The sequence below is a fragment of the Eumetopias jubatus genome, unplaced genomic scaffold, assembly GCF_037043125.1.
Source record: "Eumetopias jubatus isolate StellerSeaLion01/CBP00866 unplaced genomic scaffold, mEumJub1_p1.0 scaffold_14, whole genome shotgun sequence".
Taxonomy (NCBI): Eukaryota; Metazoa; Chordata; class Mammalia; order Carnivora; family Otariidae; genus Eumetopias; species Eumetopias jubatus.
The window spans coordinates 40,601,361-40,624,464 of record NW_028274820.1 but is presented as its reverse complement, the minus strand read 5'-3'; the positions used below and the strand labels follow the sequence as shown (position 1 = coordinate 40,624,464).

The 23,104-nt window shown below is 40.6% G+C and overlaps 2 protein-coding genes across 6 annotated transcripts in view; one reads left to right on the top strand and one right to left on the bottom strand.

Moving 5' to 3' along the window:
• The window catches only part of DYNC1I1 (dynein cytoplasmic 1 intermediate chain 1), a 272,515-nt gene that overhangs the window by 25,168 nt on the left and 224,243 nt on the right, over nucleotides 1-23,104 (bottom strand). The gene's annotated exons all lie outside the window — the stretch shown is intronic.
• LOC114203994 (L-lactate dehydrogenase B chain-like) lies at nucleotides 713-1,742 on the top strand. Its single transcript, XM_088018240.1, has 2 exons — nucleotides 713-957; nucleotides 1,131-1,742. Exons 1-2 carry the CDS (start codon nucleotides 713-715, stop codon nucleotides 1,714-1,716), a joined length of 831 nt encoding a protein of 276 aa, XP_087874366.1. The 3' UTR covers nucleotides 1,717-1,742.

The window sequence follows — 23,104 nt, the reverse complement described above, 5'->3', positions numbered from 1 at the left end:
CTGTTTGCTGGGACCACGTGGTCCTCTATGAACCACAGCAATGGTCTTCGGTCTTCATAGCACAAACAATAGCCCTGGTACCTGTTGTTTCAGTCCATTCAACTGATATTTACGAAGCACACACTGTGTAACTTGTGGGAAGGGTTAAAAAATATCATGGAATGTTTATCTCATTTCCTGAATTGATCGTTAATAATCCTGAAGATGTTACCCATACAATTCCAGGCACCCTTAGCCCCTTATGACAGTAACAGAAATCTTTTTTTCCAAAAAAACCTAGGACTAGGATGGGAATGGCCCTTTAGCCAGCAGGGATTAACAGCAGGCCATGCACTAGAGAGTGTCATAAGATGAGGCTAGGAAGCAGAGATCTGCGTTCCAGTTCACCAGATGTCTACACCGCTTTGAGTGAGGGCCTGCAGTGACGTGATCTGAAAGAGGAGAACACGGGATGCATGGCCAGAAAAGGCAATAGGAGAAAGTGGACACAGACTGTAGACGTTGGTAAACTCAACCTAACATCATGGACCTCAGCTTTTTCATCTGTAAGATGGAAGGCGGGAGCAACTGACCTTAAGAGCTCCCATCGGCTTTCTTGGACTCTGTTCTACAGTAAGGATCGAATGGAATAAAGCTTGTGAAAGTTTTTCTACAAAGAGTTATTCAAAGATAAGAGTTATAATTAAAGCCATCTTCCTTCTCTCTGGGCACAATGGCAACTCTTAAGGAAAAACGGATTGCACCAGTTGCAGAAGAAGAGGCAACCATCCCAAACAATAAGATCACTGTAGTGGGTGTTGGACAAGTTGGTATGGCGTGTGCCATCAGCATTCTGGGAAAGTCTCTGGCTGATGCACTTGCCCTTGTGGATGTTTTAGAAGATAAACTCAAAGGAGAAGTGATGGATCTGCAACATGGGAGCTTATTTCTTCAGACACCTAAAATTGTAGCAGATAAAGATTCTCTGTGACTGCCAATTCTAAGATTGTGGTGGTGACTGCAGGAGTCCGCCAGCAGGAAGGAGAGAGCCGGCTCAATCTGGTGCAGGGGAATGTTAATGTCTTCAAATTCATTATTCCGCAGATAGTCAAGTACAGTCCTGATTGTATCATAATTGTGGTTTCCAACCCAGTGGATATTCTCACATATGTTACCTGGAAACTAAGTGGACTACCCAAGCACCGTGTAATTGGAAGTGGGTGTAATCTGGATTCTGCTAGATTTCGCTATCTCATGGCTGAAAAACTTGGCATTCATCCCAGCAGCTGCCATGGATGGATGTTGGGAGAACATGGCGATTCAAGTGTGGCTGTGTGGAGTGGAGTGAATGTGGCAGGCGTTTCTCTTCAGGAACTGAATCCAGAAATGGGAACAGACAACGACAGTGAAAATTGGAAGGAAGTGCATAAGATGGTTGTGGAAAGTGCCTACGAAGTCATCAAGCTAAAAGGATATACCAACTGGGCTATTGGATTAAGTGTGGCTGATCTCATTGAATCCATGTTGAAAAATCTATCCAGGATTCATCCAGTGTCAACAATGGTGAAGGGGATATATGGCATTGAGAACGAAGTCTTCCTGAGCCTTCCATGTACCCTGAACGCTCGGGGCTTAACCAGTGTGATCAACCAGAAGCTGAAGGATGAGGAGGTTGCCCAGCTCAAGAAAAGTGCAGATACCTTGTGGGACATCCAGAAAGACCTAAAAGATCTGTGACTTCTGGCTTCTAGGCTATAGAAATTTAAAACTATGATGTGATTAACTGTGAGCCTTTAGTTTTTCATCCATATACATGGATCACAGTTTGCTTTTATCTTCCTAAATATGTGAATCTGGGCTCACAAAATCAAAGCCCATGCTTGGTTTAATGCTTGCAATATGAGCCCTTGAACAAATAAAATTAACTATTGCAGTGTGAAAAAAAAAAAGCCATCTTCCTTGAGGTTCTGTGAAATTCCTATCAGTGACTTTAATAAAACATTTTTTTCTTTCATAAAAATATACATCTAAAAATGTACCAGGGTGTTTTTGGTGAGAATCTGGAAATCATGAAAGTAATGATAGATGTCTTATTTGACCAACTAAAGGAGGAATAAAGAATATTAAATTTACATGAGAGAAGCAGGTAGTGAACTCTGTTCCAAAGTGAAACTGTACAACACCCATCAACGTTTTACAATAAAGACTTGATTTGAGCTTTGATTTTATAAGTATACTTCTGACAATGACTAATGCATATTTTTTCCAATCAGTTAACTATAAAAGGATTTCATGAAAGATGAAATTCTATTTCTGTTGTCAGATCTATACCAAAGTCATATTTAGAGAACATAATGTTTGTTTTATTTTTCTCTATGTTATTTATTTTCCTCTCATCAAAATCTTTAGGCATCCCCAGTAGGGTTTAGAATTTTGAAGGTTGGTGAATAGGAAGATTTGTGTTAAAATGCCTCCAAACACCTCCCAACGCTGTGGTTCTTGAGGTTGTATTTGCCTCTAAATGATTAGCTTTCAAAGCAGATTTAGTAGAAATGTTTACCCAAACCATGAAAATTTCTTTTGGAGTGGAGGGGAAGTGGGGTGGGGGTGGGGGTAATACATGGGTAGGTGGGGAAGGGGCCAGAAAACTAACAGCAGAATTTCTATATTTTTTCTGACATAAAAAGAAAACAATGGGATCTTACCTTGAAACTATATCCTGTTGGGAAAAAAACAGTGACCAAAATACTAAACAATGAGTAATAAGAAAATGTCCTTCAAAAATTGTCATGTGGGTTCCTGTGAATTAAAATAAATAGCCAGCCAGTTCTTCCAGGAAACATTACAATGTGAGACCACAATATCACTTTAAAAAAAACCACCAAAGGACCCCAAAACTTCAGGCTCACACAAAAATGGATGCCTCTACCATAAAAAGAAAGTGCTTAAACAAACAAACAAACCAAAACTCACAAACCAAACCAAAAAAACCCAACTCTCTTGGCCAAAAAGAGGCGTTGTGAATTTGGTACTACCATTAGAAAACATTATTTGCAACTTAATTTGGGATCCTTCTAAAGCACAAAGTATCCTGTATTTCATCTTCCTTTCTATGGCTCACATTAAAACAATACAGAGCAGACCTAAGTGATATCTTCGCCTGTTTCTATCACAATCAGAAATTTGAAATCAGACCTAAGTACTTTGGGTGAGCTATTCTTAACAGCACATGGATAGGGCGTCGGCTTGTTTTCTGTAGGCATTAACCAAAACTATATAAGGACCTTCATTTGAATTAGTAAATTTAAAATAATTACAAAGAAGTTTCTAGGAATCCAGGAATGTAGCATTTGCCTCTCTGTAAATGTAGAAGTTTGGCTAAATAAGTACTGAAGCCACATAAAAGGTGTTCTTTGTTGCACTACCTTCCTCTTCTGCTTATTTGCATGGAAGAATCCTCCTAATCCAGGAGGCGCCACCAATAAAGAGGATAATTATCCATATAAAAGAATGTATACATATTCACAGGTTTTGACTAGTATTTGAGTGTTTAAAGCCATGATAAAAACTACCAGCTTTGCCTAATTCATGAAAGGAATATTTCCCATTGGCATGATTTTTATGAATATCAGCTCCACCTAATGGTTCTTCTTTAAAATGGGCATTTTAGTAGCACAGATCTGTACAGAATCCGGGTGAAAACACTAAACAAACTGGGAGGCTCTCTTAACTTGCTCTCTGCATCCATCTTAGCTGCTCTGGCTCTTTTGGTATGTTCTGCCTTCTTGCCTGAGGTGCGGCAGGCAGAGGGGGTCACTGTATCGCCAAAACCAGGAGTGGCCCAGTTGGTTCCTTAGTACAACTGAGGTGGCTTGCTCTCTGGACTGGTACTCTCTCTCTGGACTGACATTTTCTCTCTGAAGGGCCATGCAGCTGTAGGAGGCAAACAGGTCCAAAGAACCCCTTCGGTTGCTGCCGCGCCAGTTCTATTTCTACTCTGGCTGAGTGGTTTCACGTCCAACATGGTAGCAGTTAGAGAAAGAAGCATTCGGCAAATGTAGATAAAAGTCAGGTTGCTCAGACACTGTATTCGAGGTAGGAGGGAAGGGAGTTGGTATTAAGGATGAGGGGGTGTAGGAGGGATGATAATGGGTTGGACCTAGAAGCAGCTAGAAGTGTGACTATGAAAAGTCTCGAAGACTTGGAAAGTTAGAAGAATGAGCAAATAAAGTGGTATCTGCAGGCAAGGTTGTGTCTATTCATTTATTTATTACCTATGTAATGTCAAGCTGTTTAGCTGCATTTTACTAGAGGTTAGATTAAGTGGCAGAACGTTTCCACGCTGATCCTGAAGCTGTCAACCTCCACTCTGGCATCTGGCTTACAAATTGTCTTACCAGTATAAATAAATTGATATATATCTCTATTGTGTAATTTTTTTTAAAGATTTATTTATTTTTATTTTGGGAGAGTGAGAATGAGAGAGAGAGAGAGAGTACATGAGAGGGGGGAGGGTTAGAGGGAGAAGCAGGCTCCTTGCTGAGCAGGGAGCCCGATGCGGGACTCGATCCCGAGACTCCAGGATCATGATCTGAGCCGAAGGCAGTTGCTTAACCAACTGAGCCACCCAGGCGCCCTCTATTGTGTAATTCTTAAAGAAAGATTTAAAATATCGAAAATTATAAACCTAGATCCATGCATTTTACCTTGATTCGTACTTATTTCTCAAGTGCCAGGTAAACATTTGCTGGTCCCCAGAGCTAATCTGACATTAGTGGTCTCACTACACTTAGTAAATATGACATTTTGACAAATTTCATTTTTGTTCAAGAAGTCATATACCCAAATATCCAGATTTGTGGGTATAAAATCTAATGGTAAAATGATTTAAAAATTTTTTAAAGATTTTATTTATTTATTTGAGGGGGGGGAGAGAGAGAGAGAGAAAATGATTGGGGGGGGGAGGGCAAAGGCCGAGGAAGAAGCAGACACCCCGCTGAGCAGAGAGCTCGATGCAGGACTTGAGTCCAGGACCCTGAGATCATGACCTAAACCAAAGGCAGACATTTAAGTGACTGAGCCACCCAGGCGCCCCAAAATTATTTAAATTTTTGTTTCTACCTCTTGCATCAAGGGTACATTTTCAAAGGGTCAAGGCAAGTTTTTTGTGGGTTTGCACTCCTGTGTCTCCTGGTGTTAAACATAATACATCATTTATATTATATCTAATACTAGTATAGCCGATCCTTTTATTTATTTCAATCATGGAAAAAACCAGAAAGGAGAATCCTACATAGCAGAAGTTCAAAATATCCTGTTTCTATGTAGAACACATTATGTTTCCTATTTTGCAACAGACTTGCTTACCTTATTCTGTTACACCTAAGCCAAATTGAAATTAATCTTTTCAAAAAGCAAACAGAAGCTAAACGTGAGGCAAAGAGACTCAGGACATTGTACATGACTGTGGGAAAATAACCTATATTAATTAGGAGCCCTGGGCAAACTGCAAGGTTAAGAGATCACATGAAGCTGGCCAAGATGGACCCACACTGGTGTGGTCCAAAAACCATTACTTTGTGTGGTAAAAAGGAATTTTGATTTATCTTCCAACATCAGACATACACTGTAGGTTAAATCAGGAGGAGGGGATAAAGACATCTTTGAATCTCATAATTATAAAGACACTGTGTCTGTTATTTGTTACCCTCATTCTCTCTTTAATATTATTGCTTAGAAGGAAAAAGTGGTAAAGGCAACTCGTGAAAAGGAAAAGCAAACGTTTCCACTCTGGTTGAAAGAGCCAAAGAAAAGATCCACAGCCCTTACTTCTTGCACAATGGGAAAGCCCAGTCAGTTGGGTGAAGGAGTCTCAAAAGTGTCTGTACTTACATGGATTATTCACATATAAATAACAGGTCCAGGTATGTGTTGGTGGGTGAATGTGGGGAAGGGGGGTGTGGGCAGGGGTAAAAGGGCAGGAAGTATGAACACAGGCTACATCTGGCTATGTGAGTTGATGATCACATTCTTGTGGTTTCTTTCAAAGTTGAAGTATTCTCCCTGGGTGAGCTTAAAAAAGGAACCCCTCTTCCCCCTCACCCCCCCAAACCCCCACAAAAAAAAATTTTGATGACTGGCACACATAGTTTTATTGAAAGCCAATCTTAATGTTTGCTATCTTGTGTTTGGAAGGGAGGGCTTGAAGGGAGTGAAAATGAGGATGAGGGGAGAAAAAAGTAAGGCAGACACCACCTGAACGGTGTGTTTAGCAGAAAGGCAGCCGGTGGGGCTTTGGGGTTGTGGGGGGAAAAAAAATGCACTCTGTCATCCGGTGATACTGGCAGTGAAATATTGATTTCGTTAATCTTCTTTCCCATTTGAAGTGTTATGCTTAGATACTGTCATAACAAAAACTTTAACTAGTGATTTTTATTGTATTCTTCTGATATTTTAAACATTGGCCAGAATGCTAGAGGAAGTAAATATGCTCAAGGCCCTTTGTTAGAATTATGTAATTTTTAATCTAACCCATTTTAACAAAGTAGGTTATTTCGCTTAGGACATCCAAAAGTAATAACCCATCAACAGTGCTTTCAGCTTTGGGCCATCAACAGAAGAAATATAAGCTCTCACTGTTCTCAAGGACTCACAATCCAGGTCGGACCATGAATATTGTGCAATAAAAGGAGGAGGATACGTTCTACCTGGAGCTCTGTTTTCTCATTTTGTCCCAGAAGGATCTATGGTGTCTTACAAACTAAATGTCTGCAAAATTCAGAATGAACACACAGCAGAGGCAGGTGAGAGAGACGTTTCCTAGGATTCTGAGATAAGCTGATTATTACAGTCGGGCCACGCAACAGCCCTAAATTTCCTGACACCTAAGACAAAACATGTCGTATCGCAAGAAGGTATGTAAATTTCACCGTCTGAAGCAAGAAAGATTACACATTGCTCCTCAAAGACACATTTTTGGGGAAAAACTCAAGGAGGAACTTACCATGTCTGTGAATCCCTGGAAAAGAGACTGGCTTTCTGTCTTGTTTATACCAAAGAAAGAGAACAAGTATGTAGCCAGGTGCGAAATTCTGTGGTACAGCCGTTTGGTGCCAGAGGAATTCGGAGATTCGGGGGGGGAGTGGGTGTTGGTGGGTACCGTGGTCTGATGTGGTCAAGGAAGGTATTACCTCGGACAGGTGATGGAACCCGCCTTGGAAGATGCCTAGACTTTGACAGATGGGAAGGAAGCCCGTCAAGGAGGGGAAAGCAAAACATGCAAAGACCTGGCTGTGAAAATCAGCATGGAATTCCCAGATGGATGGGAAGCTGAAAAGTGGGGACAGGCTGGTGGACCCTGAGAGTCTGTCCTGAGGAATAACAGGAAAGAATTCTGGTTTGTTTAGGGCGGGGGTTGGGGCCATGTTATGCATGGTCTTAAGTATAGAGTTCAGACTTTTTGATGCAATGAGCTACTAACATCTTAAACAGGGATTGACAAATGTGCAGAGCATTGTATTTTGCGCTGAACGGATGCAGAGGTGCCTACGTTCATGTATTTTCAGCTCTTCCAGTGCGGACAGCTGAATGATGAAGAGCATTAACTGAGTAGGGAGAAGAAGAAACAGAGTAGGGGTGTAAGATCTAGTTTGTATTTTATTTTTTCTAGTTTGTCCTTTAAACGTGGTGCATTTGAGTCTCTGGAGAAGATACTCAGGTTAACCTGGCTGTGGCAATGTAGGTCTGGGACTGAAAGGGAGGGCAGGCTTGAAGTCCATGGCCAGGAAGCATTCATGAGAGATGCTGAGGGAGAGGAGAGAGTGGAGAGGAAGGAGAAAAAGAAGACTGTGACAGAAATTTTGAAAAACTGGGCCAAGGAAGTGAAAGGGAGAGAACTAGCGGAGAGCTCTAAGGCAAACCAAGAGACCTAACTGGGGCTGGAGAGGGTCACACGGATTAGAGGTGGAGAGTACGATGTAAGATGAGTGCTAGAAAGAAACCACTGCATTTAGCAAGTAGGGGCTTACTGATGGCCTCAGAGAGATCTGCGTCAAAAGACCAATCAGCTTTGTTGAGGAGGGGCTTGGGATCTGGGGCAGTGGTCGGTGTGGATGCACCCTGGCTCTTCAAGTGGTTTGGCAAGCTAAACCAAATTTTAGGACATGTTTGTGATATTTTAAGCTAACCCATCCTTCGAATCATGAACCACCAATTTCTAAGAGGATCCTAACATCACTGGTGTTTGTGTTCAGGGCTGCCTTCTTTTTTTTCCCTCAAGGTCAACCCACTTGCCACTAGATGTATCATCCTGCACATTTTGGACCATTTCTTATGTGGATTTATATCTTGAGCACCTGGCACCAAGCCTGGCAAATAGGAAGACGACAAGATGCATTGAAAGTGGGTGATGAAGCAGGAAGCATCTAGGTGCAGTCCCAGTTCTGCCTGACACTTAGGAGCAGAGCCTTGAACTTTCTTCTGGTTCTTTGGACTTGTAATTCTTTCTTAGTCTCTTCAGGGCTGAACCTCTGCCTTCCCTGATTTTTGATTCAGCCTCCTCCTTGGGCTATCTCTTGGTTCTTCTAGCATGCTATTTTGGTTTAGAACATTTCCCCTCACTCTGGTACCTTGAAACCTCATCTCTGATGAAAGTTATGGTGACTGCCCAGTCATGGCAGAGATTTCAGCATGTTTGTACACCAGGGGCAAGGAACCAGGAGCAGGGCACTGTTTTGAAGAGGAAAAATGATATGAAACATAGTAATAAAACATAGGCTACTAGTGACTTGGACAGTAGGAAATCCAGCCAGGAATTTCCTGTGTATTATAGGAAAGAAGTGTTGGGAATTAAATGTCTGATGAATGATGAATTTTATCTCCTTAAAAACAAACAAAACTTATCCTTGGATTGAAAGCATCAGTATGTACCTGAGAGGCTTTGCAACATATACATTTCAGTTGGTGTGTGTGTGTGTGTGTGTGTGTGTGTGTAAGAGTGACAGGCACACACACACACACACACACACACACACACACACATACTTTTCCATGGAACTTTCTTATTCTTATATATTTATTTGTCTGGAGAAGAACAGTGATGCCCGGAAACAGGAGAATGGTGCACTGACTATGAAAAAGCCTGAATCCAAATAGCACCACACAACTTGATATCCTGCACCGATTAGTAAATATATTCTGTTCATGGTGACAATGGTGAAATAGGTCTTTGGATTCAGCATAAACAAAGTCACTTCTTACATTAACCACATTGCACCAACTGTTCTTGCTACTTTCCCTCAATATCTGCTGCCCCTGGGAGTTAACCTTGGGTGGACTGGAGCTCTTTGGGCACTAGGAATGAGGGGTGTGTGTGTGTGTGTGTGTGTGTGTGTGTGTGTGAGTGTGTGTATGAAAGAACCTCATGGGACCTTCATTATTGTTAACTTTTTTGGTCCATAACCAAGGGTCAACTGTGACAATGAAATATCCTTAGCTCTTGTTATGGGCCACATTGTGTCAGCACCAAAATTCATACGTTGAAGTTCTAACACCCCAGTACCTCAGAATGTGACTGTATTTGGTGAGAGGGTCTTTAAAGAGGTAATTAAGGTTAAATGAGGTCATATGGTGGGTCCTAATCCAATATAACTGGTGTCCTTATAAGATGAAGAGATTAGGACACAGACATGTACAGAGGAAGACCATGTGAAGACACAGGAAGACCCCCATCTACAAGCCAAGGAGAGAGGCCTCAGAAGAAATCAACTCTGTCAATACCTTGATCTTGGACTTCTAACCTCCAGAACTCTGAGGAAATAAATTGCTGTTGCTTTAGCCACCCCGCCTATGGTACTTCGTCATGGCAAACAAAGAGAGTTCTCAAATGAAAAGGAACATCTCCTTTTTCTTGGTCTCTAACGCACATCCAATTGGGCACATTCACCCTACAATTCTCTACGTAGGGAATTGCCCCAAGACTGCAGACATATACTGCTTCTGAGCAGCTCTTTTCCCCTTCCTGGTCATGCCCCCTTGTGATCAAGGACAGCACCTCTCCCTTGTGCCTTTACTGCCCCTTCCACTAAGGGGGCCTGTAGTGAATATAAAAATATGACCCCTTCTGGAGACAGCAGAGCCTCTTTTATATTTCTCACTTAGCTTTAAATCATACCCGGAGTTCTGCAGTGGTGTTGAGACAATGGGGACAGGTGGTGGGGGGGGGTGGAAAGCTATGTGGAATTCAGTGCCGTCTCAATACAAATGGCCCACACCATTGCAGGGGTGGAACTCAACAGAAACCAGAAATTACAGTTCTGTTCAATTCAATCAGTCACTTAGCCTGAAGACAGACTATTTTTTCTCTCCCGAAACAGAAGTCTTCTGTGCTTGAGATGAGAGTTTATTTTGGTTTAATTTTGTCACCCTCTGCAGGCTCAGTCTTGGCCTCCCTTTCTTTTAGGAAAGGTAGTCAGTGGGTGAGATGGTCGGTGGGGTCAGAGGGCAGGAAAAGGCAAGGAAAACAGGCAGGGCAGATGGAGCATGACAAGGCTCCTTAAAGCTGAACCCTCTCATCCAGGGATTGGGGTTAACCTTTAAACTCGAGCAGGCAGGCCCCTGCCCAGCTCTCCTTTATCAGCCTCCTTAAAGGCTAATTACTGCTGAATGGGTTCCCGAGGTTGGAAAAATTTCAAAGAATTTCTGAATACATCTCTACAGTTCCCTTCTCTTAACAATAGGATCTATCAAACAGCAAGGGGAAGGCTCTGTTTAAAAGCACCGACGGGAGATCAGAAGAATGTGTTTGATTGCTAAAGTGACTAATTTATTTTTACACAGTATTAATGATGCTACAATAACCAATATCTATAGCCTGGTTTTGACAGTTTATTGCAAGGATTCTCATTGTTTAAAAAAGAAGAAAAAGGGGGAAAAAAAAGAAAGTACGAAAGAAAGAGAGTGTTTTATTTTGCTACATTTCCATTTGTTAACAAAACTCCTCATAAGCAAAACCAGAGGTCATTAGCAAACAACCAAAACATGCCTGTCTCCAGAAGAATACAACTCCCTTCATCATTTAAAATACAGCTCTGCTGAAAACCCAAATCATGACAAATCCTTAACATGAAAAATTCAGTGCAGACTTGAAACCACCTGACTTTACTTTGGGTTTGTGTTCCTTAAAATTACCTAGAAAATACCATAATCTTCTCTTCGTGCGGCTGGATGGGGGCCAGGGCCCTGGCTCCAGAGGCAAAGGGCAAAACTAAAAATCATGTCTGAACAGACAGCTCCACCCTCTCTCCCAAGTCCACTTGGCCCCACGACAAAAAGTGAGGTCTAAAGCACATTCATCCACAGCCTGGGTTTTTGGCCAAAATTCAAGACTCTTATAGGACAAACAAAAATGAAATCCAAAACGTTATCACCCTCGCCTTTAGAAGTCAAATGGCCTTAAATGATTGTACTGCACATACGGTGAGAAGTTCACATTTGCCATGCATCAAGGAACCGAGAAAACTGCATTGAAATGTAGCTTTGTTCAGGAGAAGGGTCTTTAGCTGAAAGTTGGAATTTTTGATAATAATCGTGTGAGGTGTCTACATATGTGTACATGTGCATGCCTGAGAGAGAGAGAGGGAGAGAGAGAAGAGATTTCCACACCAAACAAAACGCTTTGAGAGTGAAGGGTAGGAATGGGGACTCCACTGCAGGGGCCTGTTTGCTTGGCGCCCCCAGACTATGGGTAAGCCTCTCTGTGCTCTTCATTCTCCTTCACTGAAAGCTTCAGTTCCTAAGGACTCACTCTCCCCAGTGCCCACCCACTCTGACACCCCAGCTGTCTCACGTGCTTTGGATGGGTGAGAGCCAGGAGAGACTGTCAAGTAATTTTTACCTCCTGCCGAGCTAGTGACAGGCTCAGTACAAATAAGTATATTGAGAAAGGACCTCCATGCCACAGATCCCACGGCCAGCCCTCCAACAAGACAATTTGGGGCTATGAATACCACCGTCTGGTCCCCCTGGGGCAGATCAGTGCTGAAATGGTAGGGCCAGGCTTTCCAAATATGCTTCCCCCTGATCCCCTAATCAAAACCCTCTGCTCCAGCCAGTGTCTGCATTCACAGCTGCAGAGTCCCCTCTGCACTCTGGAAATCTCTTGGCCCTCAAGCCTTTGATCCCCTTGGAGAATGTTCTACTCTCTCCCCTTCTCACAGACCGTCCAATCCTGTGGTCCCAATCAAGCCCTGCCTCACCCACAACCCCCCCTCAAACAGCCACACAGGCGCAGAGATGTCTCCGTCCCCCAGGCCTCCGACATTGTTCTGCGACTTCTTTTCAGGCACTGGATCTGGGGCTGCCTTGGAGTCTGTCTGAGGCAGTTATATTTAAATATATTCTTACTTCATTCCTAAATTGTTGTTTGGTTTTCCATGTAGAGCAAGGGTTTTTCTTTTTTTCTTTTTTTTAAGACTTCATTATTTAGAGCAGTTTTATACTCATAGCAAAATTGAGCAGAAAGTACAGAGATTTCCCACATACCCCTGTCCCGACACATGGACAGCCTCCCCACTACCGACAGCCTTCCCAGAGTGGTAGATTTTTACAAGTGCTGAATCTACACTGATACAACATTATCACTCAAAGCCCATCGAGGACATTAGGGCTCACTCTTGGTGATATACATTGTATGGGGTGGGACAAATGTGTACTGACCTCTATTCACCACTGTAGTATTGCACAATGCAGTTTCACAACCCTGAAATGCCTCTATTGGAACAAGGTTTTGCAAACAATTCTGGAGCCCTGGGGGTTTAATTCTTGAGGAGAAGGAGATGCTAGGAGTTCTCTAGGAGAAATATTAATTTTATGTTTTCCTCTGGGTAATAAGAGTCAAGAGATGAGGTTAACCTGCTTTGGGTCAGCTGGATGTTGCTGCCTTCTAACCGTGTAAGTCAGAGGCCTGCAGGAGTGTTTTGGTACTGTCATGGCAGGCCAGGGGGAAGAAACCCTGAGGAACCATGAAGAGGAAATGGCCCATTTGTGTCAGGTGAAGGTGGTTCTTGGAGTCCTCACATGGCACAGGGTCACCAGTGAAGTCAGCCTGAGTCACACTGTGTCCCTTTACTTTCAAGGAAACCTTGTTATTTAATTTAATATAGTTCATTTAAATGGTATTTTGGGGCATAAATTTAATCTGTAATTTGGGGGGAGTTATAAAATTATTTAAGAGTTATAACCTATAACTCATACATATTTTATTTTTATTTATTTATTTTTATTACTACTTTTAAAGATTTATTTATTCATTTGAGAGAGAGAGCATGCGTGGGCCCGCCACCGGGAAGAAGGGCGGAGGGAAAGAAGCAGACTCCCCACTGAGCCTGAGCAGGGCTTGATCCCACGACCCTGAGATCAGGGCCTGAGCCAAAATAATGAGTCAACGTTCAACTGACTGAGCCACCCAGGCGCCCCAGCTCATATGTATTTTAAAACCTTCAGTGTCTTTTCATTACTCGTTCAAACAGAATCCAAGCTCCTCCTTAGACCAACAAGACCATGCTTACTTGACCTCTGATTACCTTCTCAACCTCCTCTTCTGTCATTCTATTTTTGCTGCAGACATGGAGGCCTTTGTCCTGTTCCTCATACAAATCAAGTCAAGCTTGCTCCTCAATTTGCAGTCATTCACATTTGTTCCCTACAACAGCCTCCTTCCCCTCACCTTCAGAGAGCAAACTCCTTTTCATCACTTATGTCTACTCAGGTGTCCTCTCCGCAGAGAGGACTGCCCTAGTCACCCATCTAAAATAGCTGTCCCTGATGTCCTGTCACTCTCTACCTCAATCCTGCTTCACTGGCTTCCTAACACCTACCACTATCTGAAATTTATTATGTACAGTAGGTCCTCATTTATTAATGGATTCTGTATTTTTGCATTTGCTTACTCTCTAAGGTTTATTTGTAAGCTCCAAATCAGTGTTTCACAGTCATTCATGGACAAGGGCAGAGTGGAGGAAAATTTGAGTCACCTGGCATGCACATTCCCAGTTAAGGTTGAATAAGACAATGCTCTGCTTTCTTGTTTCAGTTCCCATACCATAAATAAATGCCCTTTTTGTAGTTTATTCGGTGCCATGATTTTTTATTTTTATAGTTTTTTTGTTGGTGACTTCACTGTTTATAATGGCCCCCAAGCATGGTGCTAAGTGTTGTCCAGTGCTCCTAAGCACAAGACTGTGATGTGCCTTACTGACAAAATATGTTTTTTTTTTTTTTTTGAAAGAAAGAGAGAGAGAAAATGTGTGAGCCAGGGGTGGGGTGGGGAGGGGCAGAGGGAGAAGGAGAGAGAATCTCAAGAAGGTTCCATGCCCAGCATGAAGCCCAATGCAGGGCTCGATCTCACGACCCTGAGACCATGACCCGAGCCGAAATCAAGAGTCGCTTAACCCACGGAGCCACCCACGTGCCCCAAAACCAGATCATGTATTGGCTGATGAAAATGTGACCAGAGGCTCTCAGGAACCTAATACTGTATTAGATCCCCTAGAAACAATAGTTATGGGTCCGTTAATTCATTATGGCAACTTTACAGAACACAACTGCCATGAATAAGGATTGGTTATTTATTTTTTTGATGTGCACACTTTTTTCTTCCCATCCAGAATGAACATGCCTGTGAAGTCAAGTATTTTGTCTACCTTTGTTACTTTGTTCACTGTCTAGGCCATAATAAGACCTCACTAGTTATGTATGAAATAAATAAATACAAGGAGTGTATACCTTAGTCTCTGTTTATATGTACTTGATTATAAAGAAAATAATTTAAGGTAATGATGGAGGTTGACAAGAACTTTTTCCTTTAAAGTCCATTCTTTACTCAAGTTTGAGTTACAAGATGTATACTACGCATCCATTGGTAGCAGGAACCACATCTCTATTCTTGTGCAAGTCCTTGGTATAAGGTTAAACATACACTAAGTTCTTTTTGACTGATGGTTTAATGAACAAATAATTGATCATATATACTATTCTTTTGATTAGAAGGATAGAGAAGGCAATACTTGCCTTTACTTAGTAGAATATATTTTTAAATATTCATTTATTTGAGAGAGAGAGCGTGCACAAGTGCGGGGAGGGGCAGAGGGAGAGAATCTTTAAGCAGATTCCCCACTGAGTGCAGAGCCCAGTGTGGGGCTTGATCCCAAGACTCACGAGATCATGCCCTGAGCTGAAACCAAGAGTTGGATGCTCAACCGACTGAGCCACCCAGGCACCCCTCTACTTTGTAGCAGAATCTTAATTAACTTTATACTGCTATCAAGAAATTGAGAACACAAGCCACAGACTGAAAGAGGATATTTGCAAAAGGCATTTGATAAAGGACTGTTATCTAAAATATACCAAGAACTCTTAAAGCTCATCGATAAGAAAATAAATTACTTGATTAAAAAAATGGGCCAAAGACTTCAACAGATACCTCAAAAAAGAAGATACATAGATGGCAAATAAGCATATGAAAAAATGTTCCATATCATGTCATCAGGGAAATACAAATGAAAACTTCAATGAGATACCTTTATACACCAATTAGGATGACCAAAATCCAGAACACTGGCAACACCAAATGCTGGTGAGGATATGGAGCAACAGGAACTCTCCTTCGTTGCTGGCAGGAATTTCAACTATATGACATTCTGGAAAAAAGGCAAAACTACAGAGATGGTACAAAGATCAGTGGTTGCCAAAGGGTAGGGGTAGGGATGCATAGGCAGAACACAGGATTTTTAGGGCAGTGACAATATTCTCTATGATAATATAAGGATGAATATGTATCATTCTACATTTGTCCAAACCCACAGAATGTACAACACTAAGAGGGGACCTTAATGTAAAGTATGAATTTGGCACGATTGTTAAAAAAAATTGCCCTGTTATTATATTCTTACATGTTTTGCAATGATAACACACAAGTTGATATGTATACTCCTGCGTTCATATGGGTGTAGAGCTGATTGGACAGAACGGGGAAAAGATCAGTGGAGTAGAAAAAGGTGATACACAGAGAGGGCAGTTTTCAGAAATATCAATAAATAATGAACAGAGGTGTCTTTGCAGGTCTGTAGGACGCAGCTGTGTTTCTGTCACTGGGGTGCTGGAATGAGGATTGAAATAAATTTGCAAAAAAATATAAAATTTCAGAGTTTATCTTCTTGTCAATTAGAATATAACTGCTACTGGCTTAATTTCAATTATATGTGATGGGGCAATAAGATAATCGCCTACATTATATTTTAACCATTTACTACTCTGACTGAAAGCAGTGGGAATACAGAATAGATGTGAAATATGGCCACCAATCTTAAGAAAGCTCATAGTTCAGTGGAAGAAGGAAACAATGAATAGATACAACACAAGACCTTTACATTATATTCGGGTGCTGAATTTCTTGGTGTTGATTGAAGTTATTATGAGCATAGTTTCATGACTAGACCATGATGCAATATTAAACCAGACAAAATGGTTAAAGTTATTCAAGCATCTGAGTCCACTATTAAATGGCAAATAAAAATAGGTGGACAGTTCAAACTATTAAACCGTTTTTGTTTTTTTAACACAATGATTTCCAACGGACTCGATTATAATCACCGTGAGACAGAAAGAATATGAGACCAGAAGGATATGGAGATCACGCCTCTCATGATGCGGGTTTTCTTTTTGGTAAAATTAGGGAATTAAACAAGGGATCTGTAGCGTTCTCCTCAAGTCTGATTTCTAAGACTTAAACCAGATTTTCTTGTTGCCCTTCTTTCTTATTTCCCCACACATGGACTTTGATTCTATAAAGAACATAAAGGCTGTTTATTTGAAAAGAAAATGTGGTATATTTATTTAGTCACTCTTCCATGTGGCGCTGGCATCGTACCTGACTTCATGGAAAGCTCCTTCCACAGCTTCTAGAGCCTTGACACACACCTTCATGTCTAAACACTATTTCTGGATACATAATTCTCCCTATCTTTCAGTCTTTCTCTATTTTCTCTCTAGATATATTCAAGTTCTTTAATCATTTCTATCCTTACTAGGTTTGGGAAGGGTTTTTTTGCTTTTTTGTTTTTGTTTTTTGGGCTTTTTCTTTTTTTTTTTTTTTGCTTACTTGTTTGACCTTATTACTGGAAACACAAATTGGAAAGATTGTATTTAGAACTTTTGGGACTGATGGTTAGATGCTTGTCCAAACGAGTGGAAAACCATGAAATGCAGGTTGAGGTGTTTGAAATGATTAAGAAAGTAAGTAGAGCCTTGTCAGAGTTTCCAGAGCTATGTTCCAAGGAATACTGTTCTCTCAGTATGCTTGGGTAAAAATGAGTCCCATGTCCAGATAAATTTGGGGATCTCTGCATGCCATATATCCAGCCCATTTCTGAAGAATAAGTTAAAAAGGCCTCCCTGCTAAAGATACTTGTTCACTTTAACTCTTTCAGTATCTTTTTAAATCATGGAACTCCTCCCACCATTCAAAAAAAATGCCTGTTCAGATTCCTCAAAATACAAACACTGTTATATGTTGTAGTAAAAGGAGATGGTACAATGAAAGGTTTTAGGAAGATTACCTAGGAGGATTATGTAGGAAGAGTGAACATGGAAAGACACCAACCTCAGAAAAATGGGTAATAATTTTGTCACAAACTTGTCAAAGAAAACATGGTCGTTCCCTGTTCTTAAGAAACTATTTTTCCAAACAGACTTTTAAGAAAGAAATGGGGGGAGGGCATTGTTAGAGAAGATCACAGCTGTTCTAATTCATTACAGATCCAGATTAACACAAAATACTGTAAAGAAGAAGAAACCAGATCACACACATGCACATACTCACAGATACTTCACATTTAATTTTGATGGTTCATGGATTGCTAAATTAAAGAAACGGCCTTAATAGCAAAAGAATTAAAAACTTAGATGATTTACTGATCTTTGTAAAAGGAGGGTAATTGAGGGAGAGAAAAATCAAACCAATCAGGCATAAATTAAGTTCCATAGGTGGGTAGAAGCCAAGAGTCTCAAGCATAACCTTCCTGGATTGGTGACCCATTACACCTCTTTATGCAGCCGGGTCTGGCAGAGTGGTAGAGGGGAAATCTGGTTTAAAAGTTAAGTTTTTAATCATTAAGGAAGGTCCTAAGTGAGGAGGAAACTGACAACTTATAAGAGACTTCTTACTTTTGACTTGGGCTTAGTTCAAGCCAATGAACCAGGGGACAGGAGAGAACACTATTTCACTCTACCGCCAATTCCACAACATTCCTCTCCAGAAACTTCCACAGAGCTGGTGAGCTTCCAGTAGTAAACACTGAGGTCTGTTTCCCCAGAATTTATGGGAGGGCCTGTTACTCTCCTTTGGAAGAGAAAATAAGAGTTTTCAAAGATGAATTATATTTATTTTTCCTCTACAAAACTTTTATTTATTCCTTACAAAGTACTAGAAGAATGAGGACATTCTCCCAATTTTTATTGTCCAAGTTGATAAAGTAGTAATCTGTCATAATGGTCCAATTCTACTCATTCCATATTGAGTGTAATACTCGAAAACTAACACATATCAGACACAGGACAAAGATGAACAAAATAATATCCTGCTTTGAGAAAAAGTGTGTAAATATGTACTAAACAGTCAACCAAGTTAAAAGAAACACGTAGAAATTGTAAAAGTAATTGGCATTAGAATATACTAAGAAAAAATCCTTACATGTGCTTTCTTTAGACCTAGGACAAAAGACAGTTTCTCCATCTTCTTGTCCTGCCATATTTAAATCCTCTTTGAGAAGTCAGGATGTAGTAGGGTGGGGACAGGTCAGGATGTAGTAGGGTGGGGACAGGAGTATAAAAACTAATGGGGCTCTGAGTAAGGATTAGAATTACTAGTGACACAAGTTTCTTAGAACTAAGTAGGATGAGGAAGAGAGAATATATCTTAGGCTCAAAAACTTAAAAACAATTATAAGTGGATAAAAAGAAAAGTCCAATTGAAGATACAATGAAAGAACAAGTAAACATAAAGCTAGCAGAAATGTCAGATGAGACAATTCTGCAACAATCCATTCAAGATGGCATCCTGTGGCGGCATATTTAAAAAAATACACTGAGAATTATATGCTATCACTGGTACAATGCAGTCATGTGGAAGTCTTCAGTTGAATGCAGCTTCTACTATTATTTTGATTATTACCATTGTAGTCTTTATGATCATGATTGGGCTTCATCTGCATATTTAAGTGTAGTGGTGAATTAGGAGGGAAGTCTCAGGAAGGGATGCAAAAGTAAACATTCTGGTCAATCAAGATGCTACTCCTGAGTGTGGTAGAACTGAAGAGTGTTCATTAATGGTCTAATCAAGTAATGTTAAGATAGGAGGGGCTATGGGATGTGCGGAGAGGCTCAGGTGGAACCCACGTATTGCTAGTAATCTGAGGAAGCAGTCATCCCGTGTAGCACGCTCACACTGTGGGTCAGAATCCTGAGGGGGAAGGGACATGTCCTTAGTGCCCAGTCTCATGCTGCATGACATTAAGCCACAGGTGATGAGACCCCACTTTACCACAAGCTATGATTCTTATCATCTTCAGAAGCAAGTCTCTTCTCCAGCCATGGCATCACAGACTGTCTTTCATCATCTGGTCCCTTTTTGCTCCCAGAGGCACCCTTTTATTCTTCCCTTCTGACCATCTCGCACCCACTGCTCTCAGCCCAACTAAGCCGGTTTAATATCCAAATAATGACAATACCAACAATAACTATATTTAATAGCAATAATTGCATTGCTACTTCTTTCATAGTGCTTACTGCTCTCTGCCTGGCACTGTTCTGAGAGCTTTATACACACGAACTCATTTAATCTTCACAGGTACCCTATGAGGTAGGTCGTATTGTAGTGGTCATGGTAGAGATGAATAAACCGCAGCACAGAAAGGGAGAGCAACTTCCCTGAAGTCACACAATGAGGGTGTCAACTATCCCATGCTTCTGTTTTTGAACACTCCATTCCTTTAACTGGAAGGCCCTTCCCCATGTCCCTTTACCGAACATAAGTCCTTCAAACCTGTTTGGATGTCACCTACTTTGAGAAGCTTCTTTAGCACATTTCCTTCTCTATCCTCTCACCACCAGCTTCAGTTTGAGTTAGGATTTTTTCTTATAAACTATGATTTAGAGAGAGTCAAGCCCCCTTTTTCTGGGGGAACTCATATCCCACAAAAGACAGACTGCCAGGGGTCTCTACACGCAAGTGGGCTACGGTGCCCCAAAAGAGGATTGTCAGCCTGTTGAGGAACCTCTTCTCTCACTCACTTGGATAGATATCCTCTAGAGTGGAAGAAATCGCTAAGGACACATACTCTGGTTGCCCAGCTCTCCAGATCATTCTCACAAACTAATTGGAATCCTACTCATCTACTTCGTAAGAAAAATATTTAGGAGGCCACTCTGCTCCTGGATGGTTGCCTTAGACTTTTTTTTTTTTCACAAAATTACAGTTTCTTAAATATTTCCTATTAGGATTTTTAAAGCTTAACCTCAGTTTTCTAATTATTATATTTCTAAATTATGGCTATGAATTTTACTGCTCAAAACCACTGCTAACTAAATATTTGCTACAGTATGTCTTTAATGTACATCTTTTAAAAACCCAGGGATTATTCATTCATGTATTAATTCAATGATTTATTAAGTGTCTACCAGGTGCCAAGCACTCTGCCAGGTACTGGGGATATAATATCATCCCCAAAATAATATGAGCTTACTCTCAAGGAGCTCGTGGTCTTACAGGGATGGGTTGGAAACTCAGTGTTCACTAAATGTGATTCAGTGAGCAAGACAAAATTATTTTCATTATTGCATTGTGTGTAATATGGCCACATTTAACATTTATTACAATACATAATCATTTTGGGTGGATTCATTTTAAAGGTAAAACACCACTACTTTTCCTTAAAAATGAAATTTTTCCAAATTTTTTTATTCATAAGAAATCGAAATTATCATTCTTCCCTCGTAGCTAAGATGGAAAAAATACCAGGTAAGATTGTCATCTTACATTTAAACCCTGGCAGAGGATGTCAACATGAAATAGGTAATATTTATTGATTTCACAGTAGTTGCCTAGAAATTGAAGATTATCTTTCTAATTTGTGCTAAGTCATTACCCTTCAGTCACTTAGAAAATTTTGTTTTCAGATTCTCCGTTTTGTTCAAAGACACTTTGTTAAAAGGACCGAGAGGTAGGTTAGCTGCTAGGATAGATTCTACAGTGTCAAGATACATTTGAGGGAAGTCAGTGATTTCCATCAATCAAATATGTGTCGTGAATGGTTCTTGGATGACAGATCCCAGGGTTCTGCCCAGGAACCACATCCAATGTCAATATGTGGGTTAAGTCAGACCATCTACCTGAGCAGTAGGGTCATAAAGGTCAACATAAAAGAACTGAATTTTAGGGCCCCAAAGTTTTAACAGAGAAAGCATTTGGAGGCTGTGATCAATACAAGCAGAAGAAATTCTAGCCCTTTGAAGACTAAAGGAGTAGACTGAGCTGGCAAATACATGAACAGTATCAAGAACCTAAATCCTTACGAAGCTGTACCTGGACCAAAATAAATATTAACCCAATGTTTAATTGGAATGCACTGAAACTTTCCAAACTGGATGCAATGATAAAAAAGTCCAAAGACTCATAACTTGTCTAGCCACTAAGCTAAACTACAGTACAGGAAAAAAAATTACCCAAAACCTCAGCAAACAGAAAAGCTGAGTGGAATAATGAATGTTTTAATCCAGCCAAGAGTTCATACTTCATTTCTAAGTATCAACTCCAGCATTTCTTGATGGATGGGAAGTTTAATGGGCTAAGATATAGTAAAAGGTAAGAGTTGGTACTCAATAGAATTTATTTAGGCAATGCATTTTTTTAAAATTATTTTTTAAAAGGACCATCAAAGATGGACTTTTAAGTATGCAGCTTTTTACTGCTCTCTTAAAAACAGCCTCATTGATATATTATAGAAGGATATTCCAAGGGACTGCTCAACATTATTGAAATAGCAAAGTCATGAAAGGAAACGAAAATGGCAAAATGCCCTTGGAACAGGCAAGGAGGAGAGCAGGGCAATTTTTGAAGGAGGAGATTTAGTGGCGATCATGGAGATATAGAGATTGTAGGAGGTAAAACTGCAGTTTGGTTGGGAAAAGGCAGAAAGTAAACAGGATGGGAAAGGGGCAGCAAGGTCAAGGACAGGGTGTCTGTGCTCTGTTTTGTTTTTAAAAACGCTGGAAGGGCAAATGGGGCAGACGGAGAAGAGAGACAGATGATGGGTTATCGTGGGAATTCACATGAAAGATCTAGGAGAGGCCTCCATGAGGACAGGTAGAGAACTTACACTCTCTCTCTGTCTTCCAGGCTCTATCCGCACACGCCTGTGAGGGCGCAATGATTGTTTGCTCTTACTTATTCATTTGGACTCTCCCAGATATCGCCTCTATGGTAATCAACCATAACAATACTATTTCCTACACATGGTTATATTTTTACTCTTTATCCACAAAGACAAGGGTGATTCTTTACTTCCCTTGCATGGAGTTAAAACACAGTATGTTGATAATTAAGGTGATGAACAAAGCTCCTCTTACTATCAGAAATGGTTGCGTTAGTATGCTTAAAAAAAAGTACACTGTTAATTATTATATCTTAAAGTACACTGTTAATTATTATATCTTAAGTTCCTCATCAAAAAAAAAAGCCTCTGTCACTAATATGTAGTTACTTATTCTTTCTTCTTAATTAGGATGATGAAACAGAAAGAATCATGTTAAAATTTCAAGATTCTTTAACACTGTTAGGTAGGTTAATTTTCCACCTATGGACAATGTGGCTTGTTGGTGCTCATGAACCAAAGCACTCTTCTGGGAACTGTTTAGAAGACTAGACCTCCAAAAATATATGGTATTGTGTTCTTCCTTTAGCCTTTCTCAATTCAAAAATTCAAAATGTGCAATCTTCATGGGAAATTTAAGTAAAACCCTATAAAGTTAACAGTAATATTTCTTCAAATCACAAAGAGAATTGGCAATGCCTGTA

Bases quoted from the DNA above. Each gene is read 5' to 3' on its own strand.
- LOC114203994 (XM_088018240.1), top strand. From the start codon at position 713: ATGGCAACTCTTAAGGAAAAACGGATTGCACCAGTTGCAGAAGAAGAG. The intron at 958-1,130 runs AGATTCTCTGTG...GGTTTCCAACCC, and splicing joins CCTAAAATTGTAGCAGATAA to AGTGGATATTCTCACATATG.